Source organism: Mobula hypostoma, chromosome 14, assembly GCF_963921235.1.
Source record: "Mobula hypostoma chromosome 14, sMobHyp1.1, whole genome shotgun sequence".
Taxonomy (NCBI): Eukaryota; Metazoa; Chordata; class Chondrichthyes; order Myliobatiformes; family Myliobatidae; genus Mobula; species Mobula hypostoma.
Window position 1 is genome coordinate 60610174 of NC_086110.1, and position 23847 is coordinate 60634020.

General features: G+C 46.2%; 1 protein-coding gene across 1 annotated transcript in view; it reads right to left on the reverse strand.

The window, feature by feature from the left end:
* The window catches only part of gse1b (Gse1 coiled-coil protein b), a 784409-nt gene extending 763676 nt beyond the window's left edge, over nt 1-20733 (reverse strand). Inside the window, exon 1 of the mRNA XM_063067194.1 lies at nt 18919-20733. Within this exon, the coding sequence (XP_062923264.1) occupies nt 18919-20733 (1815 nt within the window). The remainder of the gene's footprint in view (nt 1-18918) is intronic.
* Between the last annotated feature and the right edge of the window lie 3114 nt (nt 20734-23847).

A 23847-nucleotide genomic window follows, 5' to 3' on the forward strand; every position in this document is an offset into this window, starting at 1 on the left:
CGACCTGCTGGGTTACCCTGGACTTACAGCATCTGCAGAATCTGTGTCCACAATATTTACAGCTTGTGGGATAGCTGCTGCCCACGGCATGTTCTGCTTTGCGAGCCGACCACACCAGCAACGACAGGAGTCCATTGAAAACTGTGTGACTGCAAATGTGCAAACGTGGAGCAGGCACAAGGACAACCACAAAGCAAAAAGTCAAGTCCTGGATAACAACAGACAGATAGTACTGGCCGGAACTTGGAAGGAGAATGCAATGCATGATCTATCATCAATTGCTTGCTACCTTAGATCTGTGTATAATCGCACTAAACTTCTGAAATACAGGGCCAGTTGTTATACGGGCAAACACAGTGGCCACCTAATATATGTTTTCCAGAGGCAGCACGATAGCATAGAGGTCAGTGTAACACTATTAAGCACCAGCAATCACAGATTGGGGTTCAATTTCCGCCGTTGTCTGTAAGAAGTTTATACACTGTCACTGTTACCACACGTTCACACCTGCTGCTGTGGTTTCCTGAAGGATGGTGACGCCTGTGGCCTACCCAACACAATCCTCACCCATTTGATTTGACAGAAATGACACATTTCACTGCATGTTTCAATGAACATATGACAAATAATGCTAGTCTTCAATCTTTAAATCTTCAAAAGGTTTCTCAGAAAGTAATCCTGTTGTTCATCTTTTGACAAATATGTTGTTCTATGTACACATTTCTTTACCATCTCAAAGAGCATTCTCTCTGGCAGTACAGTATTCCCTCAGCAGAACTAAGATCACAAGTTTTAAAGATTAGCTTTATCTGTCATAGGTGCATCGAAACAAATAGTGAAAGGCATCATTCAGACCAACAACCAACAGTCTTGAGGATGAGCTGGGGGCAGCCTGCAAGTATTGCCATGCTTCTGACACCCACAAAGCACGCCCTACAACATGCTAACACCCGTCCGTCTTTGGAACGTGCCAGGAAATTGGAACACTGGAGGAAACCCAGGCGGTCACAGGGAGAATGTACCACCTGCAGCCTTGCTTTGAGCCAAGCACATTGCTTCCATAATTTCCCAATGGGCTCTAAAAGAGTCTTCACGGTGACATAGAATGTGTACAATTTAGTTCATGGTGCAGAGAAACAAAGCCAGCCTCCTCCTATGAAGCCCGAGGCCGATTTTATTTTAGTTTTTTAAAATTTTTATATATATATGAGGTACAGTGTGGACCAGGCTTTTCAGGATAAATGAGCCACACTGCCTAGCAACACACCTACTTAACCCTAGCCTAATCTCAGGTCAATTTACAATGACCAATTAACCTCCTAACTAGTATGTCTTTGGATTGCATACTGGAGCATCCAGAGGAATTCCCCACACTCATGAGAAGGGCACCTACATTTCTTACAGACGGCGTCAGAATTGAACTCTGAGCTCCACTGCCGTGAGCTGCAATAGCATTGCACTAAGCGCTACGCGGCATGGCGTCGCTACAACCAGCAGGGAGCCTGACCTCATTAGAATGGACGGAAAGCCCACCATTTCCCCTCGCAGCGCAGGTGGATGAGGCTCCTCAAAGGCAGCTTGCATTCGGCAAATCCCACTTCACCTCAGAGCTGTGCAATCTGGGAGAGGCTCGAGGTGAAGAGGAAGGCCGCCCCCCTCTCCTGCTGCAAACAGGTTCGTTTCCCCGAGTCACTGAGAAAGTCTCCTCTTCGACACCAAAGAAACCCTCCAGCCAAGCCAACCTCAGAAAGCAGGGGACGGTAATTAAACACCATTCAGAATCGAACTATGCACTGCCACTAATATCTACCTCCCAACAAAAGTTTCCCATAATTCATGCTTACTGGAGGAGGAGGAAAGAACAGCCCATGTAACCAACTCACCTTTCATCTTTGACTAACTGTTGGCTTCCTTCCCATCACATGCGGTACCCCTTTGACAGCACACAGCCCATACAACAATGCTTACACTCAAAGTTCAAAGTTAATTTATTATCAAAATACACACGCACGTCACCATACACAACACTGAGATTCATTTTCTTTCAGGTATACTCAATAAATCAATAGAATAGTAACCATAACAGAATCACTGAAATACCTCAAGCAACACACATCAAAGTTGCTGGTGAACGCAGCAGGCCAGGCAGCATCTCCAGGAAGAGGTACAGTCGACGTTTTGGGTCGAGACCCTTCGTTCGTCCTGACGAAGGGTCTCGATCCGAAACATCGACTGTACCTCTTCCTAGAGATGCTGCCTGGCCTGCTGCGTTCACCAGCAACTTTGATGTGTGCTGCTTGAATTTCCAGCATCTGTAGAATTCCTCGTGTTAGCACTGAAATACCTCACTAACTTGTGCATTCAGCGTACAAAAGACAAACTATGCAAATACAAAAAGAAAGAATAATAAATAAATAAATAAATAAATAAGCAAGCAATAAATCAAGAACATGAGAGGAAGAGTCCTTGAAAGTGAGTCCACAGGTTGTGGGAACGTTCCAGTAATGGGGCAAGTGAAGTTGAGCGAAATTAACCCCTCTGGATCAGAAACTTTATGGTTCAGGGGTAATAACTGTTTCTGAACCTGATGGTGTGAGTCCTGAGGTTCCTGTACCTTCTTCCTGATGGCAGCAGTGAGAAGAGAGCATGAGCTGGGTGGTGGGTGATGAATGATATGTCATGAAGAAGTGCTCAGCAGTGGGGAGGGATTTACCCGTGATTTATTGGGCCGTATCCACTACATTCATAAGATTTTCCATTCAAGGTCATTGGAGTTTCCATACCAGGCTGTGATGCAGCCAGTCAATATATTCTCCACTACATATCTATAAAAGTTTGTCAAAGTTTTATATTGTTATGCTGAATCTTCACAAGCTCCTAAGGACTCAATAACCTCATGCCACAGTGACTAGTTACTTCTCAAAGAGGGACTAATTTACAAATATCATATAAAGGCAAACTTACATCTCCACAAGTCTATTTAGCACATGTACAAATCTTGTAGGGTGGCACAATAGCAGACATCCCACCCTGCAAAAACTCATTTCAGGGAGGTAGCACCATCAATTTGCAGGAGACTTCCGGGGGAAGTGGGATGTCTGCAATAGAGCAGTTCCTTAGCAGCTGGCCAGCTAGTTTAAATAACATTGGCTATGCTAATGAATGAATGACACCTGTTAAACTCACCTCAACATGTCTTTTACAGTCTTAACCCACCATGGGCAATAGAAAAGTCACTGTTGCAAACAGTGCAGCGAGCAACACTGTCATTATTTTGACCCCTATTAGGCAGGGGTACACTTTAGTGTAGTCTGGGATGATGTACGTTTTATATTTTCTTTGGAACACTCTGCCATGGCGCACTCTCACTCACGCGCTCTCTCTCTCTCTCTCTCTCTCGTGGTCGCTCTCGCAGTCTCTCTTGCTTTCTCTCGCTCGCTCTCAAAAAAATTGATTTCCATGATATTGTATATAATTTGCGGGCATCAGGGAGCCACTATTAATATGCGGGAGACTCCCGGAACTTCTGGGAGAGGTGGGATGTCTGCAATAGCATAGCAAGTAACATAACACTATTACAGTACTAACTGTAAAACTGGGATTTGATTTTCACCACTGTCTGTAAGAAGTTTGCATATTCTCCCCGTGACTGTGTGAGTTTTCTCCAGGTGCTGCAGTTTCCAAAGTCCAAAGTACATTTATTATCGAAGTATGTATACCATATACAACCTTGAGATACATCTCCTTACAGGCAGCCAAAGAAACACAGTAGAACGCATTAAAACGAAAGTCCACCAAACACCCAATGTGCAGAGGAAAAAACAAAAAATTTGTGCCAACAATAAAAGTAAGCAAATAGCATTCAGAACCAAAGTTTACAAAAGTGAGTCCACAGACAGGACGCCAGCAGCTGATCCAGCAGAAGCTGTGACCGTCAGTCGCAGGCCACAGCCTCAGTTCAGCACAGAGACGAGTAAATCTTGCAGGGCATCAAGCTGAACCTCTCGCCTCCCGCCTTTTCAATCTCGCCCAGCACTTAAATTGTCCAAACTTCAGGTTTCTTCCACATTCCAAAGACATACTGTTAGAGTTAGAGAGTTGTGGGCACGCTACGTTGGCGTCGGAAGCACGGTGACATTTGCACAATCCTCGCTGACTTGATCAGACACATGTAACACATTTCGCTCTATGTTTTGATGTACATGTAACAAATAAAATTAATCTTTTATCTTACTCCTTTTTTGTCGGCGGTTCAGAGCTTAATATTAAGTCTTTTCTGCTTCTCATTTTTCAATCTTTTATACATGGGTATACAAAGGGACAGGAAGTGTGTGCAAGTGCAATCTTTGGAATCAATTAATAGTGATCCAGAATGCCCAATGGTTTGGACGCTGCAGATCAGAGCACAGCCCCAGGATGCCAATCTGCGGTCACAATCCTTCACACGGCGGTTCTTTACAAGTTTGCTGTTGGCACCTTGCCCAGCAGAGAGACAGGAAAGGAGAGGAAAATAAGGAAACTTGGTTTGTTCCTCAGCTGGCCTGGTGAATCATCCTGTGCTCTCCACGGGTTCTGTGGGAAGTTGGACGAAAAGTGGTGGTCAGAACTGGCCATTGATAGAGGCCGCACAGAGTTTGACCAGGCAGAAAAAGAGCATTTAGCCCTATTAATCTGAGCATTCTTTACATCTCATTTAAGCATTTTCCTACCTACTAACCTTATTAACATAATCATTCCATTTCCATTTTTCCTTTATGTATTCATTCACTTTATAATTCACCTTAAAACTATGCCCCCTCATGTTAGCCATCTCCAACCTCAGAAAAAGTCTCTGCCTATCCACTCGATCTATTTTATATGTATTAATCCTTTCTAAAGGCCATTATTCACTCTGACTTCTCCATGTTAGAGTGAGCTGCACAGTCTAATTGCTCTACGGGCAAAGAGATTTTTCTAACTAATTTTATTGATGTCACCCTCATATTAAGGCATGGTTCTCAAACAAGAGCCTCTCAAAGTCCAACTCCAACGTGAGAGGTAGAAACGGGCAAGGCTCTGAAGAAGCTGTATAACCTAGTACGATGGTTGCAATGGCTTGCAGAATGTTGATGGACTCCATCGACTTCAGAGGACAATGAAGGCAGGAGGTCATCGATAACCTGTGCTCCACTTAGAAACCAAGGGCCTAAGTAAGTCAGTCTCAAAGGAGAAAACATCTCTGCCTGACAGCACAACACTCCCTCTTTACTACACTGGAGCACCAACTTGCTCAATCTTTCTGTTCTGGGAGGAGGAGCGAAGTTAAGATGGCACTAAATGGCGACTCCTTTGCCTGCATCTTCGGAAACAGCTCTATTTCCATCTTTAATATCTTTATTTTTCCCTTTCAGGGTTCTCTTGAAGACCCTGACTCGGAGTTACACGCTGACTTTGGTTCTTTGCGGGAACGGGACCCGTTCTCGGGGTTTCAGTACTGGCCGTGGTTCAGCACGCCAAGAAGTCAGCCTGAGAGTCCGGCTCGGATTTGGAAGCCTAAGATCTCGGGGCTCTGGAGACGGGCGGACCGAGGGTCGGTGTCGCGGCAGGAGACAGACCCGTGTGTCATTGGGGGAGTCGGAAGATCTACTGCTGTGTGCCCAAAGACCCGGGATCTTTGAGAACAGAGCTTGGAAAAAGCAATGTAACGGACTTATTCTGGCTTCTTCCCCCTTTCTTTCCAGTCCTGATGAAGGGTCTCAGCCTGAAACGTACACTCTTATTCCTCTCCATAGGTGCTGCCTGACCTGCTGAGATCCTCCAGCGTTTTGAGTGTTTTACTAAAGATGGACTCCACATCTTTCAATCTACCTTGTCACGGTCCTTGCAGCAGATTCACCAACTTGCACAATGCTTTCTCTGTAGCTGTAACACTACCTTCTGCACTCTATTATAGATTTCCCCTTGTACTACTGTCATGTCGTAACATCTGGATTGATTTGCCCAGATAACATGCAAAACAAAATCTTTCACTGTATCTCGGTATAATAATGAACCAATTCCAAAACACAGGCCTAGCTGGATGCCCAACGATCACACAAGTTCCAGAGGTAATTGTAACAAATTTTATCTCCATGTTGATTTTATGAAATGGTAGCATTTCAGTATGGGTGGCGGGTGGGGATACGACTCTACCAAAGGTGGTCTAAAGTGCTCCTCTCCTCCGTTAACCTGTAGGTCACCCGTGGGCATGGTGTAGCACCTGCTTAGCCCACCTGATTAGGGTGTAGCCATGGCAGTAGGTGGTGAATGGTCATACGAGCCACCAGTCCTGGTATGCGACCACTGATCTATGAAAGGTACTGATAATGGCTGGGTTCACCCATCTTGTAAAGACACTGCCCAAAAGGCGGCAACTGCAAACCACTTCTGCAGAAAAAACTGGCAAGAACAATTATGGTCATGGAAAGACCACGATTGCCCACGCCATACAACATGGCACAAAACAAGCAAATTAATTCACTACAGCAGCAGAATTTTTTTTTATTTTCATCATAAAAACATTTAAGGACTGGACTATAAGCAGGAGTTAACTCAAGGAAGGATTAATGCAGTAATAATGATGAAGGATCTCAGCCCAAAACGTCGACTCTTTATTCTTCTCCATGCTGACCTGCTGAACTCCTCCAGCATTTTGTCAGTGTTGCTCTGGATTTCCAGCATCTGCAGAATCTCGTGCTGATGATTAATGGATTTAAAACTTTTAAGGTTTGAAAGGAATTTGAAAGCATAGGTACAGATAAATTATGATATGGCTGGCTGGACAGAAAATAGTAAACGGGATTAATGCAGAGAGGTGTGAGGAAATACATCAAAGATAATGAACGACAGTAAATGGGGAGGATATTGAGTGATGTGGGAGGAATAGAGGCACCTATATGTCTTGAAGGGAAAAAGACAGGCCAATAAAAGGGGGTTAAGACACACAAGAGATCTTTTATTCACCGAGGCATAGAATGTAAGAGCAGAAGGCTATTCTTGAAGTGCATACAATATAGTTAGTTAACATCTTCAGCACCACGTCCAATTTCAACCAGATTACGGGACAGATATGAATGCACTGGAGAAGGTGCAGAGATTTACAAGGGTGTCGTCAAAAGTGAAAAATTGCAGCCAAGAGGAAAGATTTGATAAACTGGATATGTTTACTTTGGAACAGAGGACAAAAGAAGAGATTTAATAGGGATGTGTAAAGTTATAAGTGGCTGAGTTAGAACTAATAGGAAGAACATCCATTGCTGTAGTCAAAACTACAGGGCAGCACAGATCTAAATTGACAGATAGAGGAGGGATTAGAGATGCACTGAGGAAGATTTTCATCCTCCCTGAAGCAGAAACGCTTAGCATATTCAATCAGTATTTAAATGTGCACGTGAAGAGCTATGAATTTCGGGACTATCGACCTGGTGCTGGAAAGCATGGTCAACTCAGATGTCTCATGTCCAATTGGTTCAGACAACAGGCCGAGATGTGGGCCATCAAGATCAGGCAGCAAAAAATAGCTGGTTAACAATTAAATCAGAAAGTACCGTCTCCTCAGTGGAATAATTTTCCAGAGTGCAAAACGAGCTGCTGGAGGAACTCAGCAGGTCAGGCAGCAACTGGAGGGAAAACGGACAGGTGACATTTCAGGTTTGCGTTTGCGTTCACAAGCACCCAGTTTCCATTTCCCTCCATTGATGCCACCTGATTGGCTGAGTTTCACCAAAATTCTCTTGTGTCTCCAACATTTCACATGCAGCAAGACCTTCAGATATTAGAGCAGAACTGGGCCATTTAGACCATCAAGTCTGCTCAGCCATTCAATGACGGCTGTTTTATTATGCCCCTTCAACCCCAAACTTTGACACTCTTACTAATCAAGAACCTATCAACCTCTACTTTAAATATACTGAATGACTCGACCTCGACAGCTGTAGCATACCAGTAAAACCAGTAAAAAGTCAAGATACCTAATAAATATCACAAGAGAAGAAATACAGCAAGAAATTAGAGCTTAGGTGAAGATCAGAGGTGGAATGGGTGATACAGGACCCCACTGCTAAATTCCCTGCAAAAGAGTTAAATATTAGAACTGGAAACTTGGCATGTCAGCTACCCGAGGATGGTCCCAAGTGGCTTCTGATATTTACACAGGTGGCTGAACATTCCACACCTGTAAGTTCATTTCCCCTGGGGACCATGTTCCAAGGGGCAGCTGCCCATCATCCGCGTTTTCCACACTTCGAGTGCCCTGATTATTTCACCTTCTGGGAGGAGAACTTCTAACGGAGGAGTGTAAAAGGGAGGAAAAATTCATATCTGGGATTGATTACAAGGTGGTAATAAAATCAAGTCGTTCAAGTTTCATCATAAAACATTAGTGAATCCGAAGTCAAAATTTCAAATGTGAAACTATTCCCACGCGTGATGTTAATAATATGCACTTGTGGGAGAAATTTGAGAGTGAGAGAATAAATGCTCACGTTCAGTCAACCCAGAGGTGTATTTATCAACTTTCTTGTATATAATTACAGCATCATATTCGACTGTGAGGTTTGCAAACAACCATATGACCTTTTTGCGGAGGGGATTTAATTTCGCCCATTTTGTGTTGAGGACAGGGTTTGGTAGTATGGCCACCACAATCCTAGCTAATACACTGACAGACAAAGGATGATTTCTTTCACCTCCGGCATTAAATAGACATCTCCAGTTCTGTTTAGAACCACCTCATCTTTCCCAGGTGCTTTGATGTTGGGCCTTGTACAAGTCTTTTGAAAGTTAACTTCCCTCAATATTTATTGCCCTACCTTCCCTCAGTCCACTTAACAAAAAGGCAATTCTGAAAATATTTCTTCCTCATTCGAAAGAAAGCCCAAGTTATATGACCAAGTCTCTGGCGTGGGACTCACAGCCGAGTCAGAATATTGTGGGTCCAAGAATATTACTAACCAGCAAGGATGCCACCAAGAAAGATGGTACTAAAATACTTCTCCCGCGTCTGAGTGAGGCCCTACCAAGAAGCATGCTTATGATCAAACTATTCTCTTAGATCAGGAGTTCCCAACCTTTTTTATGCCATGGATCACTACCATTAACCGAGGGGTCTGTGGATGCCTTAGATACAAATCAAGTAAGATACTCAGATATCGAAGTTCTTTCTGGTGTGATACCCAGTTATAAGTGCCTCTTGATTAGCCCAATGGATCTCAAAACTATCACTAGAATTATTTTGTGATTGAGTTCCAGAGCCACGAAGTAATATTCCAGCTCTATAAAACTCCAACCAAACTTGGAATATTTTGTTCAGTTCTGGGCCCCTCATTATAGGAGGGATGTGGAAACTTCAGAGAGGCGGCAAAGGAGATTTACCAGGATGCTGCCTGGATCAGAGATCATGTCACATGAGGGAAGGTTGAGTGAGCTGGGGCTTTTCCCTTTGGAGTGAAGGAGGATGAGAGGTGACTTGATAGAGAGGTACAAGATGACAAGATTGGATTGCCTGCACCTTTTTCTCAAGGCAGAAATGACTCAGACAAAGGGCACAACTTTAAGGTATTTGGAGGACAGTATAAGGGGAAGATACTAGAGGTAGCTTTTTTTATATATATATATATATATATATATACACATACACATACACACACGCACACACAGTGGTAAGTGTATGAAGTATCCTGTCAGAGTGGTGGTAGGGACATTTAAGAGACTCTTAGATAGGCAGAAGGATGAAAGGAAAATGCAGGGCTCTGTGGGAGGGAAGGGTTAGATTGATCTTGTTTTAGGTTAAAAGGCTCCTCCCACTTCCTCCAAACTAAAGGTGTAGCTATGGGCACCCGTATGGGTCCTAGCTATGCCTGCCTTTTTGTTGGTTTATGGAACAATCTATGTTCCGTGCCTATTCTGGTATCTGTCCCCCACTTTTCCTTCGCTACATCGACGACTGCATTGGCGCTGCTTCCTGCACGCATGCAGAGCTCGTTGACTTTATTAACTTTGCCTCCAACTTTCACCCTGCCCTCAAGTTTACCTGGTCCATTTCCGACACCTCCCTCCCCTTTCTAGATCTTTCTGTCTCTGTCTCTGGAGACGCTTATCCACTGATGTCTACTATAAGCCTACTGACTCTCACAGCTATCTGGACTATTCCTCTTCTCACCCTGTCTCTTGCAAAAACGCCATCCCCTTCTCGCAATTCCTCCATCTCCGCCGCATCTACTCTCAGGATGAGGCTTTTCATTCTAGGACAAGGGAGATGTCTTCCTTTTTTTAAAGAAAGGGGCTTCCCTTCCTCCACTATCAACTCTGCTCTTAAACACATCTCCCCCATTTCACGTACATCTGCTCCCACTCCATCCTCCCGCCACCCCACTAAGAATAGGGTTCCCCTGGTCCTCACCTACCACCCCACCAGCCTCCGGGTCCAACATATTATTCTCCGTAACTTCTGCCACCTCCAACGGGATCCCACCACTAAGCACATCTTTCCCTCCCCCCATCTCTCCGCATTCTGCAGGGATCGCTCCCTACGCGACTCCCTTGTCCATTCGTCCCCCCCATCCCTCCCCACTGATCTCCCTCCTGGCACTTATCCGTGTAAGCGGAACAAGTGCTACACATGCCCTTACACTTCCTCCCTTACCACCATTCAGGGCCCCAAACAGTCCTTCCAGGTGAGGCAACACTTCACCTGTGAGTCGACTGGGGTGATATACTGCGTCCGGTGCTCCCGATGTGGCCTTTTATATATTGACGAGACCCGATGCAGACTGGGAGATCGTTTTCCTGAACACCTACGCTCTGTCCGCCAGAGAAAGCAGGATCTCCCAGTGGCCACACATTTTAATTCCACGTCCCATTCCCATTCTGACATGTCTATCCACGGTCTCCTCTACTGTAAAGATGAAGCCACACTCAGGTTGGAGGAACAACACCTTATATTCCGTCTGGGTAGCCTCCAACCTGATGGCATGAACATCGACTTCTCTAACTTCCGCTAATGCCCCACCTCCCCCTCGTACCCCATCTGTTACTTATTTTTATACACACATTCTTTCTCTCACTCTCCTTTTTCTCCCTCTGTCCCTCTGAATATACCCCTTGCCCATCCTCTGGGTCCCCGCTCCCCCCCGCCCTCCTTGTCTTTCTCCCTGGGCCTCCTGTCCCATGATCCTCTCGTATCCCTTTTGCCTATCACCTGTCCAGCTCTTGGCTCCATCCCTCCCCCTTCTGTCTTCTCCTATCATTTTGGATCTCCCCCTCCCCCTCCAACTTTCAATTCCCTTACTAACTCTTCCTTCAGTTAGTCCTGACGAAGGGTCTCGGCCTGAAACGTCGACTGTACCTCTTCCTAGAGATGCTGCCTGGCCTGCTGCGTTCACCAGCAACTTTTATGTGTGTGGCACAGTTTTAGGATGGGAGGGGAAAAATTTTTTTTAAAAAGTCGTGAGGGGCAACTTTTTCCATGCAGAGGATGGCAAGTAATGGAACAAGCTACCAGAAGTGGTTGAGATGGGTACAATAGTATCATTTAAGGAAATGGAAGGGCAAGGCTTGAAGAGACATGGGCCAAATGCAGGAAATTAGGACTAGCTGTGTGGGCACTATGATCAGCATGGACTCGATAGGCCAAATGACCTTTATTGGTGCTGTATTGCTCTGTGACAACCCAGTGCAGGATGGCCCATTTCCCTGCTCTACATCTTGGTAGACTCTAATTGTCCATAGATCAGTAATTGAGTAGTACAATCCCTCAGTGGGGGAAACTGTTGTGTCCTAGCAGGCAAACTACGCCTCAGTTTGAATACATCATCCAATATACATATAGCACCTCCGGCAGTGTAGTACACACCCTGAATTTACTGCTGGTTTCTGCAGTGAGATTAGGACCCACTTCAGGAGAAAATTGCTATGTTTTCTTTTGAAAACAAATAACAAAAGTGGCAAAAACACCACAGGATATGCCACAATGCCACAGAGGTGAGTGGAGATACTTCCCACAGCAAAGCTGATGTGGAACAGCATGGCGGAGAAATAGTTTACTTTGGATCCGAGTGATGGTTTCCTGAAAGGCAGTTTTTAACATTTCTGAAATTACAAAAACCCTACTCATACATTTCTGGGTGTCACTACCTGGTCCTGGACCCATCACATAAATACAATTGCAAAGAAAGCACAACACGCCTCTAAATCCCTCCCAACCATTGCGCACATCTACATGAAATGCTGTCGTAGGAAAGCAGCATCCATCATCAAAGATCCTCACCACCCAGGCCATGCTCTTTTCTCACTGCTGCCATCGGGTAGAAAGTGCCAGAGCCTCAGGACCACACCACCAGGTTCAAGAACAGTTTCTACCCCCTCAACCATCAGGCTCTTGAACAAAAAAGGATAGCTACACCCATCTGCTGAGATGTTCCCACTAAAATAATCTCACTTTATCTTGTTATTTCATGCTCTTGTTACTTATTGCTATTTATTTATATTTGTCTCCTCTGCCCCACTTGATCCTGTTTACAGTTACTATTCTATAGACTTCCTGAGTATGCTTGCAGAAAAAAGAATCACAGGGTTGTATGTGGTGACATGTATGTACTCTGACAATAAAATTTACTTTAAACTTTAAGCTTTCCTGTTGATGTGAAGATCATCAATATGTAAACAGTCAAAGTCATTCCCCAAAGTCTTCCTCGATTGGATGAGGAAGCAAATCATCACTGTAGTGAAAGGGTGAAGAGAACAAGGGTGACATACATTTGACATCATCGTGTTAGGTATTTGTGCTTACATGTATCGAAGATCACTTCAAAGACAGGGAGTCAGAAAAAGTCCAAGAAAGTTGATTCTATCAGAGAAGCTAAAAGAATTCATCTACAGTGTTTTTTCCCTGGAATTTAGAAGAACGGGAATGATCTTACTAAAACATTAGAAATCCAAGGAGGGATGCAAGGTGAATATCAAGATATTTCCTCCAGTGAGAAGATCTTCAATGATGGAACCTAATTACAAGATCAGGGGACATAAATTTACAACTGAGGTGCATAAGAGTTTCTGACAGAGGGCAGTGAATCTCTGGAATTCTTGAGGCTCAAATATTATGGAGGCCAGATGACTTAATAATAATAATAATAAGTACTTTATCGATTCCTAGTGGGAAATTATTTCATTACAGCAGCAACATTTAAAAACACACTCAGCAGTAATAATAATAAAAATAAAATAATAATGTTAACTAAAGTACAGAATAATAATATACACAATAATAAAGTATGAAATAATATAACAGAGACTATTGTACTATGATGTGTGTTCTCCTGTAGCACAGAGGTGATCTGTTGTATTTGGTTACTGCACTTGGTCGGAAAGATTTTCTGTAACGATCCTTCTGACAGCGAAGCCTGTTCGAAAGGGTGCTCCACTGATTATTCAGTAGGTCATGGAGATGATGTGCCCGATTGTCTATATGGACAACAGTTTGTTTAGTGATCTCCTCTCCACCACTAACTCGAAAGAGGCAGACACACTTTTGAAAGAAAGAGCGGGGAATTGAGGCACATGCAACTAGCGGAGCAGAGGAGGGGAGTCCTGGGGCAGATCAGCAATGGTTATATTGAAAGGTGGGACAGACTTGATGGGCTGAGTGGCCTACTCCCTTTCCTAAGTTCTTTGCAGGAAACTGACAGGATACAATGAATCCCTCTTTCCTACACTTGGAAAGGCTACTCAGGAAATAATAAAATTTTGCAATCCTGCAAATTCCCTCCACAGTAAAATTAATGACTCAATTTTTTTGTTTGGAAATATAGCGAAATCCCTGCTCCTTTAAGTTGCAATGGTACATGTGAACACGAGAGGGTGCAATTACGCAATGTTATGACAGAGTAGGTTTTTTTTAAAAAAACAGCACACTTACAATTACTTTTATAATTAACTCTGCAAAACCAACAATTGGACTATCACTAAATTGCTCCTGTTTACTTATAATTGTTCACAGCTGTTTTCCTGCTCTCAGGGCTTGAGTTTGGTAATGCGGGCGACAAAACTGAACATCTGGAATTTTCATTTCCACTCCGCAGCGAAGTGTTGAAGGGATTCCTGGTTTCGGGACTGCAGCTGGGTGTACAACGCTATAACGGCTTGCTCGAGATATTCACTGAACACTGGTATTGTTTTATACTGAAGGGAACTTCAGCAGGAATGGAGACATTCTGTCCGCGCAGGTCAGCAGCCCCCACACCCTACCTCCCCTCGCACTCGAGTTGGTCGGCTACTGCAGATGAAACAGCAGAAAACAGAGTGTGACTGCACCACGTGCTCTGCTACTGAACTGCAGTAAGCAGTGGTTCAAGTTCAGTCCCGTTCTGTGCTCTGCTCCCAGCTATTGCTGCGGATCGCTGTGCTATGGGATGAGAGCGGTGGGGAGGGAAATCCGCTGAGGTTACCACTTCCAGCTGCTCTGCAGTGCTGGCTCTTGGAAGGAAGCAAGGATATCAGCTGGAAACGGGAACGCGGCTCAGCTGCTACGGGCTCCACACTGGGCTGCAGTACAAACGCCTGCAGGCTGCAGTGGAAGTTCCACATCAGTTCAACACCACTTGCTTAAAACAAACGGATATATTTAAAAAGTAATCTGAAACGACCAGTAGAAGCTGGCCATTAATTCAGGCATTACAGAGAGAGATGTGGCCTGAGTTTATGCCTCCGTTCCATCAAGATTTAGCCAGGAATTTAAATTTAAGCACGCTTCATACTCACATTCATGCATGGCTTTAATAAGCTTAACGATTTATGCTGAAGTTGGGGGAGGTGGGGGTTTTGTGAACTTCCTCCACCCATCTCGCAGATCTAGGAATACTGGGCATTGCACCTTAGGCAGAATCCTGAGAGGGTCTTGACAGGGTAGATGTGGAGAGAATGGTTCCCGCTGATAAAAATGGTTAAAAATAAAAAAGCCATCTCCTTAAGGTAAAGGTGAAAGGTAATATTTTCTCTGAGAGTCATGCCTTTGGAACTCTCTTAAGAGCATAGGGAAGCCGTCTTCGAATATTTCTAAGACAAAAGTAGATTCTCAGTAAGTAAGGGAGTGAGAGTTAATGTGGATGAAGAGGAACATGGAGCCAAAAGTATGCTGTGACTTTCTTGTCTGTGGGAGCATCCAAGAGGCAAGTAGCCTATTCCTATGCTTCATTAGTAAACATATTCATATCACCGAATGTATGTTGGAGAGGACCACAACTGAACGGCCAAGATAGAGTGGGTACGGTGAGCATGTTTCCAATAATGGGGCCAAGACCAGAGAGCATAGCCTCTGAATACACGGATGTCCCTTTAGAACAGAGATGAGGAGGAAGTTCTTTAACCAGAGAGTAGTGAATCTGCGGAATTCATTGCCACAGCTGGAGGCCAAAACATCGGGCATAGTTAAATCAGATGTTGATTAATAAGGGTGTCAAAGGTTATGGGGAGAAGGCAGGAGAATGGTGTTTAGAGGGACAATAAATGGCACAACAAACTTGATGGGCTGAATGGCCTAATTCTGCTCCAGTGTCTTATGGGGCATCACAGATTTAAAAGAGCTTACACATGATTTGATTGAGAGAATTTGAAACATCAGGATAATTCATCAGGCTGGAGACAGAGAACAGTTCCTTCGGTAGCAAAGAATCAAGGACAAGGGAACACAGTCTAAAAGTTAACAACAGACCTTCAGAAAGGAATTCAGGAAACATACTCTCAGATAAGGGCAGAAATTTACAAATCTCTCCCCTAAACAACTTTTGATTTCATGATTAAGGAAGGAAGAGTATTGTTCAGCAAGTGTATAAGGGGATTTGGCGTTAGGCAAACAATAACTGTTGAAGTTCAGATAAGCAAAGATCTAGTTAAATGCTCAGCAGTGAGTGAGGGGCTGAAGGGTTGACACCTGTTGCTATAAACTCCTGCGTAAACCCAGAGCTATTTTTGCTCTAGTCTTTTGCACTATTTTGTTATGTCCAATAACTAGAGAAACTAATAACTAATTCATTAATTAACTGACCTGATGTCAGCCATTGCACTTTCCGACAGGATACATCAAATTGTCTCCTCAGTATGAACTGTCAATAGTTGTGAGTGAAATGTATTAAAAATCCACACACACACACACACACACACCAGTGCTGTTTGCTCAACCTGCTGCTTCCCTAGAGATTATAACATAAAACTTTTTTGCTCCCAGTGGAAAAGCAGTGGCAACTGTCACAAAACATCAAGCTGTGTTACTAAAGGATTAGGTCGGTAGTAGCTGCAGGAACATGGAAAACAGTTCCAAGCTGAATAAAAAGGTGAATAAATATTTATACCATTTGTTGCTCTACTGTGCAAGTTCAAGTGTGTTGCAAAAACTCACTGGGCAATGATCAGCAGCAGCAAGTAACAGCATTTAGCCAGCCCGGTTCAATGGACTCAAACCAGCTGCACGAAAGGTTAAGAGTTACTCTGTAATGGAAGAAGGAACAGCAGTTGGAGACTCCTCTAAAGGCCCTTACCTAATAAGAGGGAATTATTCCAATAGGAAGACAGCCTCTGCAGCAAAAATGTTTAATAAACAAGATGTTCGCCAAGTGCTTGGAGCAAAATTAATTCTCTCAAGTCAGTATGCCAAATTGTGAAAATTTCATTCACATGCCACTGTTCTGTTTTCAGTTTCCTTAGCTTCAGTGGTTCCAATACACTATGAAAAATGTTCATGTAACACTCACAATACCTCACGCTGTGGCAGCAGCTTCCAGCCCAACACAGATCTCTCCTTCATAGATTACTCCCAGACCAGTATTTTAGCTCCAACATCTCGCAACACCATCCTCAGACTCAAGTGGCTTTAGTAGGTGAGTGACCAGATCTCACTAGGGTGCCGGTTTCATTCCCCGCACTTCAAATGTATCTTCAGCATAAAACACGTGCTAAGTTCACCCACTCGCTTGTTGCAATAACACTAGGTTTCAGTTAGAATGTGTCCAGTGGGGTTTGCAATACAGGCAACAAGCCTACAATACCTCTCGAAGTGACAAGGCAGGATTCACGTGCTGTCTGTATCATGAGTGAAAAGTGGACCAATGGATACCAACAAAACATCTGGCCTTGGAGATTACATCACAGCCTGTATCACATCCTTTTATCGCTTGCTTGATATTTACTGATCTCCCGAGCATTCTGTGAATGACATCAGCTATAAAGTCATTTGCAGCAAAGTGTAAAAGTTCTTACAAGCCCATGCACCATAACAACTGGCAAAATACATTTCACCATATTTCCTCACCACAAAAATCTATTTTTCTTTTACAGCACCTATTTCAGAGAAATATATTGACCGTGGTTCAGTCATTCCCTCTTTGCCAACACTCGCCATCAGAAACCCCACCTCTTGAATGAATGAGGAAGAGCAAGGTTCTAGTGCTGAAAAGGCAAGATCTCAAAGGAAGTAACACTCCAGCCCCACGTCAAGGTACCAATGCTGCCGCGACACAAGCCAGCCTGGCTGAGTCACCTGGGAGAGCGTGTCTGATGTTGAAAGACCCAAAGCACCCAATGACAGCAGGTTACATCACTGATGATGTGTCCCAGCGCATCCTGGGACGCATCTCAGCATCTCTTCATTATTTCCATTGAGAATGCATTGTGCAACCACTCAGTACCATCCCAATTACTTGGCTCTACCCAAGGTCTGCTTGGGTGTGGTCATGCTACCAAGACAACCTCAGGCAATTATTCTGTCTACTCAATTAACCGCCATTTGTAGAGACTCGAAAAAGAAGCACCAACCAATTGCACAGATGATATAGTACTACCCATCCAAACAATATTATTGTTCAATACAATGAAATGCAGTAGAAAGCTGGAGTGACGTAGTCATGCCTACCCACTGCTGCATGAATGCACCACAAATCAGGCATACACCTACTCCCAATAGCAGAGATCAGAGGCATTCTTGTACACATTAAAGGGATGCCAGCCAGCAATTATCATGCATACCGGGTGGGGGGTGGGGGGGAACTTTTTTAAACTCATCCTGGTGGTTCCCTGCAGAATGATCGGCCCCATCACAGGACTGTGAAGTGTCAAACTCATCAGATCACCTTCCCGAATAACCATCCATTGGCAAGGCGGGCCTTTATAACATTTCAGTACTTTCCTGGCCACCAATACAGATAGCAGCCTTCAATTTCAGATGGAATGCTGTTCTTAGTTGCAATGAAACAGAATGCAAAAGTAGGGAGAACTTGTTCCAACAATACAGGAAACTGGTGATATTGTACCATGGGCAGTTATGCCTTCCTCCTCAAAGGAGGAATGCAACTGCATCTGAGGTGATTCATTGAAGGTTCTTAGGATTGATTCCTGGGAGAAAGGGGTTGTCATCAGGTTCATTGCTTACTCATTGGAGATCTGAAGTAGGAGGGATGCATAATAATTCTGAGGCACCCCGGGAGGGGTTGTTGTGAAGGAGAACCTTCCCCAAACGGAGCAAGTTGAGAACAAGGGGGCACGCTTCAGAATAAAGGGTCTCCCATTTACCACAGAGAAAGGGAGAAATCTCTTTCACTCAGAGGGTAGTGGACCTCTGGAATTCCTCAGAGAAGGTGCGGAAGAGGAGTCATTGAAGGAAATCAACAGGTTCGATCACCAGGTAGGAAAGTGTGGGTGGATCAGCCACAATCCTTTCACATGGTGGAGAGAAGGATCTGAATAGCCATTGTCCACTCCTGTTTCTCACATATCTATTAATTACCATTGGATTTTGAATTTTCCCAGCTATTACTATGAGATCTGAATCAGGTCTCTAAACTGTTCCTCCAGCTCTCTGGATTTGTAGTTCAGTCACACCACTGTACAGCCACCAAACATTAATAAGACACAGCCTACCTTCGAATTGGGAGATGGCGATAGAGAATCCACTTGGCTGCCTGGTTTGATGGAGTTCCCAACCAGGACCATAGCTCTGCAATCCTCACACGTGCCAATCGTCAGCTGTTTGCCATCGTCCACCACAAGAGCGTCGGCCACACGAGGGGCATACAGGAACACAGGAAGCCGGGCCACAGTCACTGCTCTCAGTCCGAGGAAGCGCCTCCTCTCCCGTCTGCAGAAGAAGCACACGAACGTGTCCACCTTGTACCGCCGGGACCATGGGCTACCTGGCTGCTGACAGTTCTTGCCACGCCACCACTGCTCCAGGAGATCGTGACAGCACAGGGCGCAGGCAGACACCGTCCCCACCGACTCCGGGCGGCCCGGACAACGGCGGACGGCTAGAAAGGGGAAGAAGGGCTCCTCCTGGTCCCCGGGGCGGCCGGGCGGATCGACGCTGAGCCGGTACTCCCGGCCGCCTTCCAGCTCCGTGCCGCAGAGTGGGCAAGCGGGCAGCTGCCCAGTCCTCGCGGGCCGGCGCACCTCCGCGGCGGGGCAGCCGGCGCTGATCCGCAGGTACCTCCTGAGGAAAGCCTGCACCGAGGAGATGACCTCGTCCCGCTCCGGGCCCGAGCTGGTGGCCCACAGCTCCTCCAGCACGCCGTAGCACCTCTGGCAGCAGGAGACTTGGCCACCCTCAGTCATGGCCTTGGCACTGGGTGGGCAGGGCAGGAGGCCGATGAAGGGGAAGTACATGGGGCCCTCCCGGGAGCTGCGGCTGGGGCCCCTGGAGGAGACGGCCCGGGCCGCGGGGCCGCAGTCCTCGCCGCACAGGTAGCAGCCCCGCTGCTCTCCGCCCCCCGGGGCATCGCCCTTGAGGGGCACCACATACAGGCGCTGCAGCACCGGCACCTTGGCCAGCTCGAAGCCCTGCCACTGCTGGAGCAGAGAGTGGTGGCAGAAGGAGCAGACCCAGGTGCTGCCCTCCGGGCCCAGGGGGCGGGCGCCAGGCGGCGGGTAATGCAGCCACAGGAAGGGGAAGAAGGGCTGATCCGAGTCGTTCTCCTGCTTGTGGACGTGCACCCGGTGTTTGGAGCCCGGGGCCAGCCGGACCCCGCAGATGAAACAGGCCCAGTGGGAGCGACCGCCCAGCCCGGCCGACCCCCCTGCGCCCTCGACCGGGGTCACGGGCTGTCCGTTCGGCCTGGCGCCCTCTGGCTGCCCCTCGTCCCCCGAGGACCAGCTACCGCTGCTCCCGCTGCACCTGGAGCGGCCGGGTGTACCCGAGGGGGAGAGGCCGGCGCCGCCCACGTGGGGCTCGGAGGGTCCCGGCGCTGGGCAAAGGGGGCGGCCCGCTTCTGTCTCGGGCTCGGAGAGCTCCTGATCGGACAGGGAGGAGAGGTCGGAGTCATGGCCAGGGACGGGGGCGGCCGGGCTGGGGTTCCACTCGCGGGACGTCCCGCGGCCGTCGCACTGGTGCGGTCGCTTGAGCCAGTACATGCGCTTGTCGACCGGCGTGTGGGTCCTCTCGAATGAGTGCCACTGCTCGGCCAGGAAGCAGCGGCAGACGGAGCACACCAGCACCCAGCCGTCGGCGCTCACCTCCCGGGCTCCGGGAGCCGGCTCCTGCTGCGAGAGGAAAGGGAAGTAAGGCAGGCGAGCCGAGCCGGGACACTTGGCCCGGACCTGCAACCTCTGCTCCCGCCCGGGACTTATACGGCCCCCACAGATGAAGCAATGCAATCGTCCCGGACTGTGTTCCCCGGCCGAGATCGCTGCCATCAGCCGGTGCTTCCTGGACATGGGAACAGCCGCTTCTTTGTCACTCATGTTGGCTGAGAGAAATGCAGTGGCTGCTTTCTCCCACAAACACACCCTCCCCTCCTCTTCCCTGAACAGTCCCCTCCCATCCCAGCTCAGTCACCTCTCCCCTCCCCTCCCCTCCCAGCCCAGCCCAGCCCAGTCCCCTCCTTTGCCGGCCACATTCTCACTGCTGTCCCGGGCGGCCGCGGCAAACTTTGCAAAGATCTCCTCTACGGCTGGCTACCGAGCGCCATCTCACAGGGAGCTTCTCCATGGTCCCACAATGCAGCTCCTGGCCCCCAAACTTCCAGAGAAACACCCCGGGCCGCACATGACGATCCGGACTCCACGCCGGCCCGCGGGGCTGAGCGGACTGTGGACAACGGCGGGTCTCATACCGCCGCTTTCTGCAATTTAGACAAGGGAGCGCATATTGCCCACGTTATTCTAACTAAAGAATTGCATACACCATCTCGCCAAAAAAGTGTGTCTAAACGGGGAATTAGATATACCTTGAACCGTATTCAGGTAACTCACATCTAAAGTAATCCTTGAGGTTGAAATTATATATACAGTACTCTACTTAAGTTTTCTCTATTGAATGCAGCCTAAAAGCGAATTAAATATTGCATAGTCCCTGCATTAAATTTATTTTAGAAATTGTACACCCTCAATTAATCCAGTTCAATGCATCTTCAATTAATTATGTGCTTCTTCATTCGTACCTGTAAAGAAGGCAAAGCCCTTAGTTACCTCGACTTAGATTACCAGAACATCCTGCCATCAGTTGTAAATTTAGGACAAACTTAGAAAATTCTATTTTCCTGTAAATGCCTGCAAGAAAATGAACCTAAAGTAAGGATATGGTAACATGTACGTACTTTTAATAGTAAATAAATTTACTTTGACATCAATGCTGGAACCGGAACTCAGCGAGCCGGGCAGCATCTGTTGAAGGAGCTGATACGGGGTCTCGACCAGAAAGGTTGACATTTCCTTTGCCGCCGCGGATGCTGCTCGGTCGGCTGAATTCCTCCAGCAGGCTGCTTGTTGCCATAGTAAATTAGCACGAAGTTTCCTCCCGCGCTCCCTGCAAGGACGGAAAGGTGGTGCTGGCAGCGCGCAGAACTGTCTCTAAAGGATTTTGCGGTTATAAATCTGAAACATCATTCCCGAAAACATCAATCCGTTTGAAAACGCAGTATAAATCACTTTCTAATCCTGTTCTGACATTTCACCGGCTTTCTGTTAAATTTTAAGTTGCAGACAAGTTTACCAGAAACAGACTCGATAATACCTTCGTTCCATTCAGCGCACCATGGTTCTGCCCCTTCCAGTTTACTCATAACTTTAATCTTTATTAATGTTCTAGCGCTGAGTTACTTCCACTCACGCGAGTAAAAAAATTATTAGACTTAGCCGCGCTGGGAACTGGTTGCAAAATTCAACTACCATTTCAAAAAGTTACAGATTAAATTTAAAGGGGATTAAAATTCCTAAAATGCTGGGGCTTTGGATAAAAAAAAATTGTGCTCCCGCAAAAGAGCTACAGTAATTGGAAAGATAGGACAAACTTGTATTCACGGAGTGCGCTTTGCTCAAAACAAATTCGTTTATCGGAAATGCAGTCTCCGCTTTCGGTGCGCACAAGAAGATCCAATAAAGAACAAGCCGGTCAAAATGCATTCAGGAGTTTGGACAGGTAGAGGATAGTGTGGTTTTGAAGGCTATGGGCAAATGGAAATGACTTAGATGTTAAGTTGGTCGGCATGGACGAGTCGCGCCGACAGGCTTGTTAACGTGCTGTGACTATGTCCCATATTGACCATGAAATAGACAATAGGTGCAGGAGTAGGCCATTCAGCCCTTCGAGCCAGCACCACCATTCGCTGTGATCATGGCTGATCATCCACAATCAGTACCCTTTTCCTGCCTTCTCCCCATATCCCTTCACTCCGCTATCTTTAAGAGCACTATCTGACTCTTTTTTGAAAGAATCCAGAGAATTGGCCTCCACTGCCTTCTGAGGCAGAGCATTCCACAGATCCGCAACCCTCTGTGTGAAAAAGTTTTTCCTCAACTCCGTTCTAAATTGTCTACCCCTTATTCTTAAACTGTGGCCTCTGGTTCTGGACTCCCCCAACAACGGGAACGTGTTTCCTGCCTCTTGTATGTCCAATCCCTTAATAATCTTATGGTCTTATAGGATCTGATTGAAACATACAAGACAAAGGAGCAGAAGTCGGCCATTCGGCCCATCGAGTCTGCTCCACCATTTTATCATGAGCTGATCCATTCTCCCATTTAATCCCACTCCCCCGCCTTCTCACCATAACCTCTGATGCCCTGGCTACTCAGATACCTATCAATCTCTGCCTTAAATACACCCAATGACTTGGCCTCTAGTGCTGCCCATGGTAACAAATTCCATAGATTCACCACCCTCTGACTAAAAAAAATCTTCGCATTTCTGTTCTGAATGGGTGCCCTTCAATCCTTAAGTCATGCCCTCTCGTACTAGACTCCCCCATCATGGGAAACAACTTTGCCACATCCACTCTGTCCACACCTTTCAACATTCGAAATGTTTCTATGAGGTCTCCCCTCATTCTTCTAAACTCCAAGGAATACAGTCCAAGAGCAGACAAACGTTCCTCATATGTTAACCCTCTCATTCCAGGAATCATTCTAGTGAATCTTCTCTGTACCCTCTCCAACGTCAGCACATCCTTTCTTAAATAAGGAGACCAAAACTGCCCACAGTACTCCAAGTGAGGTCTCACCAGCGCCTTAAAGAGCCTCAACATCACATCCCTGCTCCTATATTCTATTCCTCTAGAAATGAATGTCAACATTGCATTCACCTTCTTCACTACTGACTCAACCTGGAGGTTAACCTTAAGGGTATCCTGTACGAGGACTCCCAAGTCCCGTTGCATCTCCGAACTTTGAATTCTTTCCCCATTAAATAATAGTCTGCCCGTTTATTATTTCTGCCAAAGTGCATAACCATACACTTTCCAACATTGTACTTCATTTGCCACTTCTCTGCCCATTCTTCCAATCTATCCAAGTCTCTCTGCAGACTCTCCGTTTCCTCAGCACTACCGGCCCCTCCACCTATCTTCATATCATCAGCAA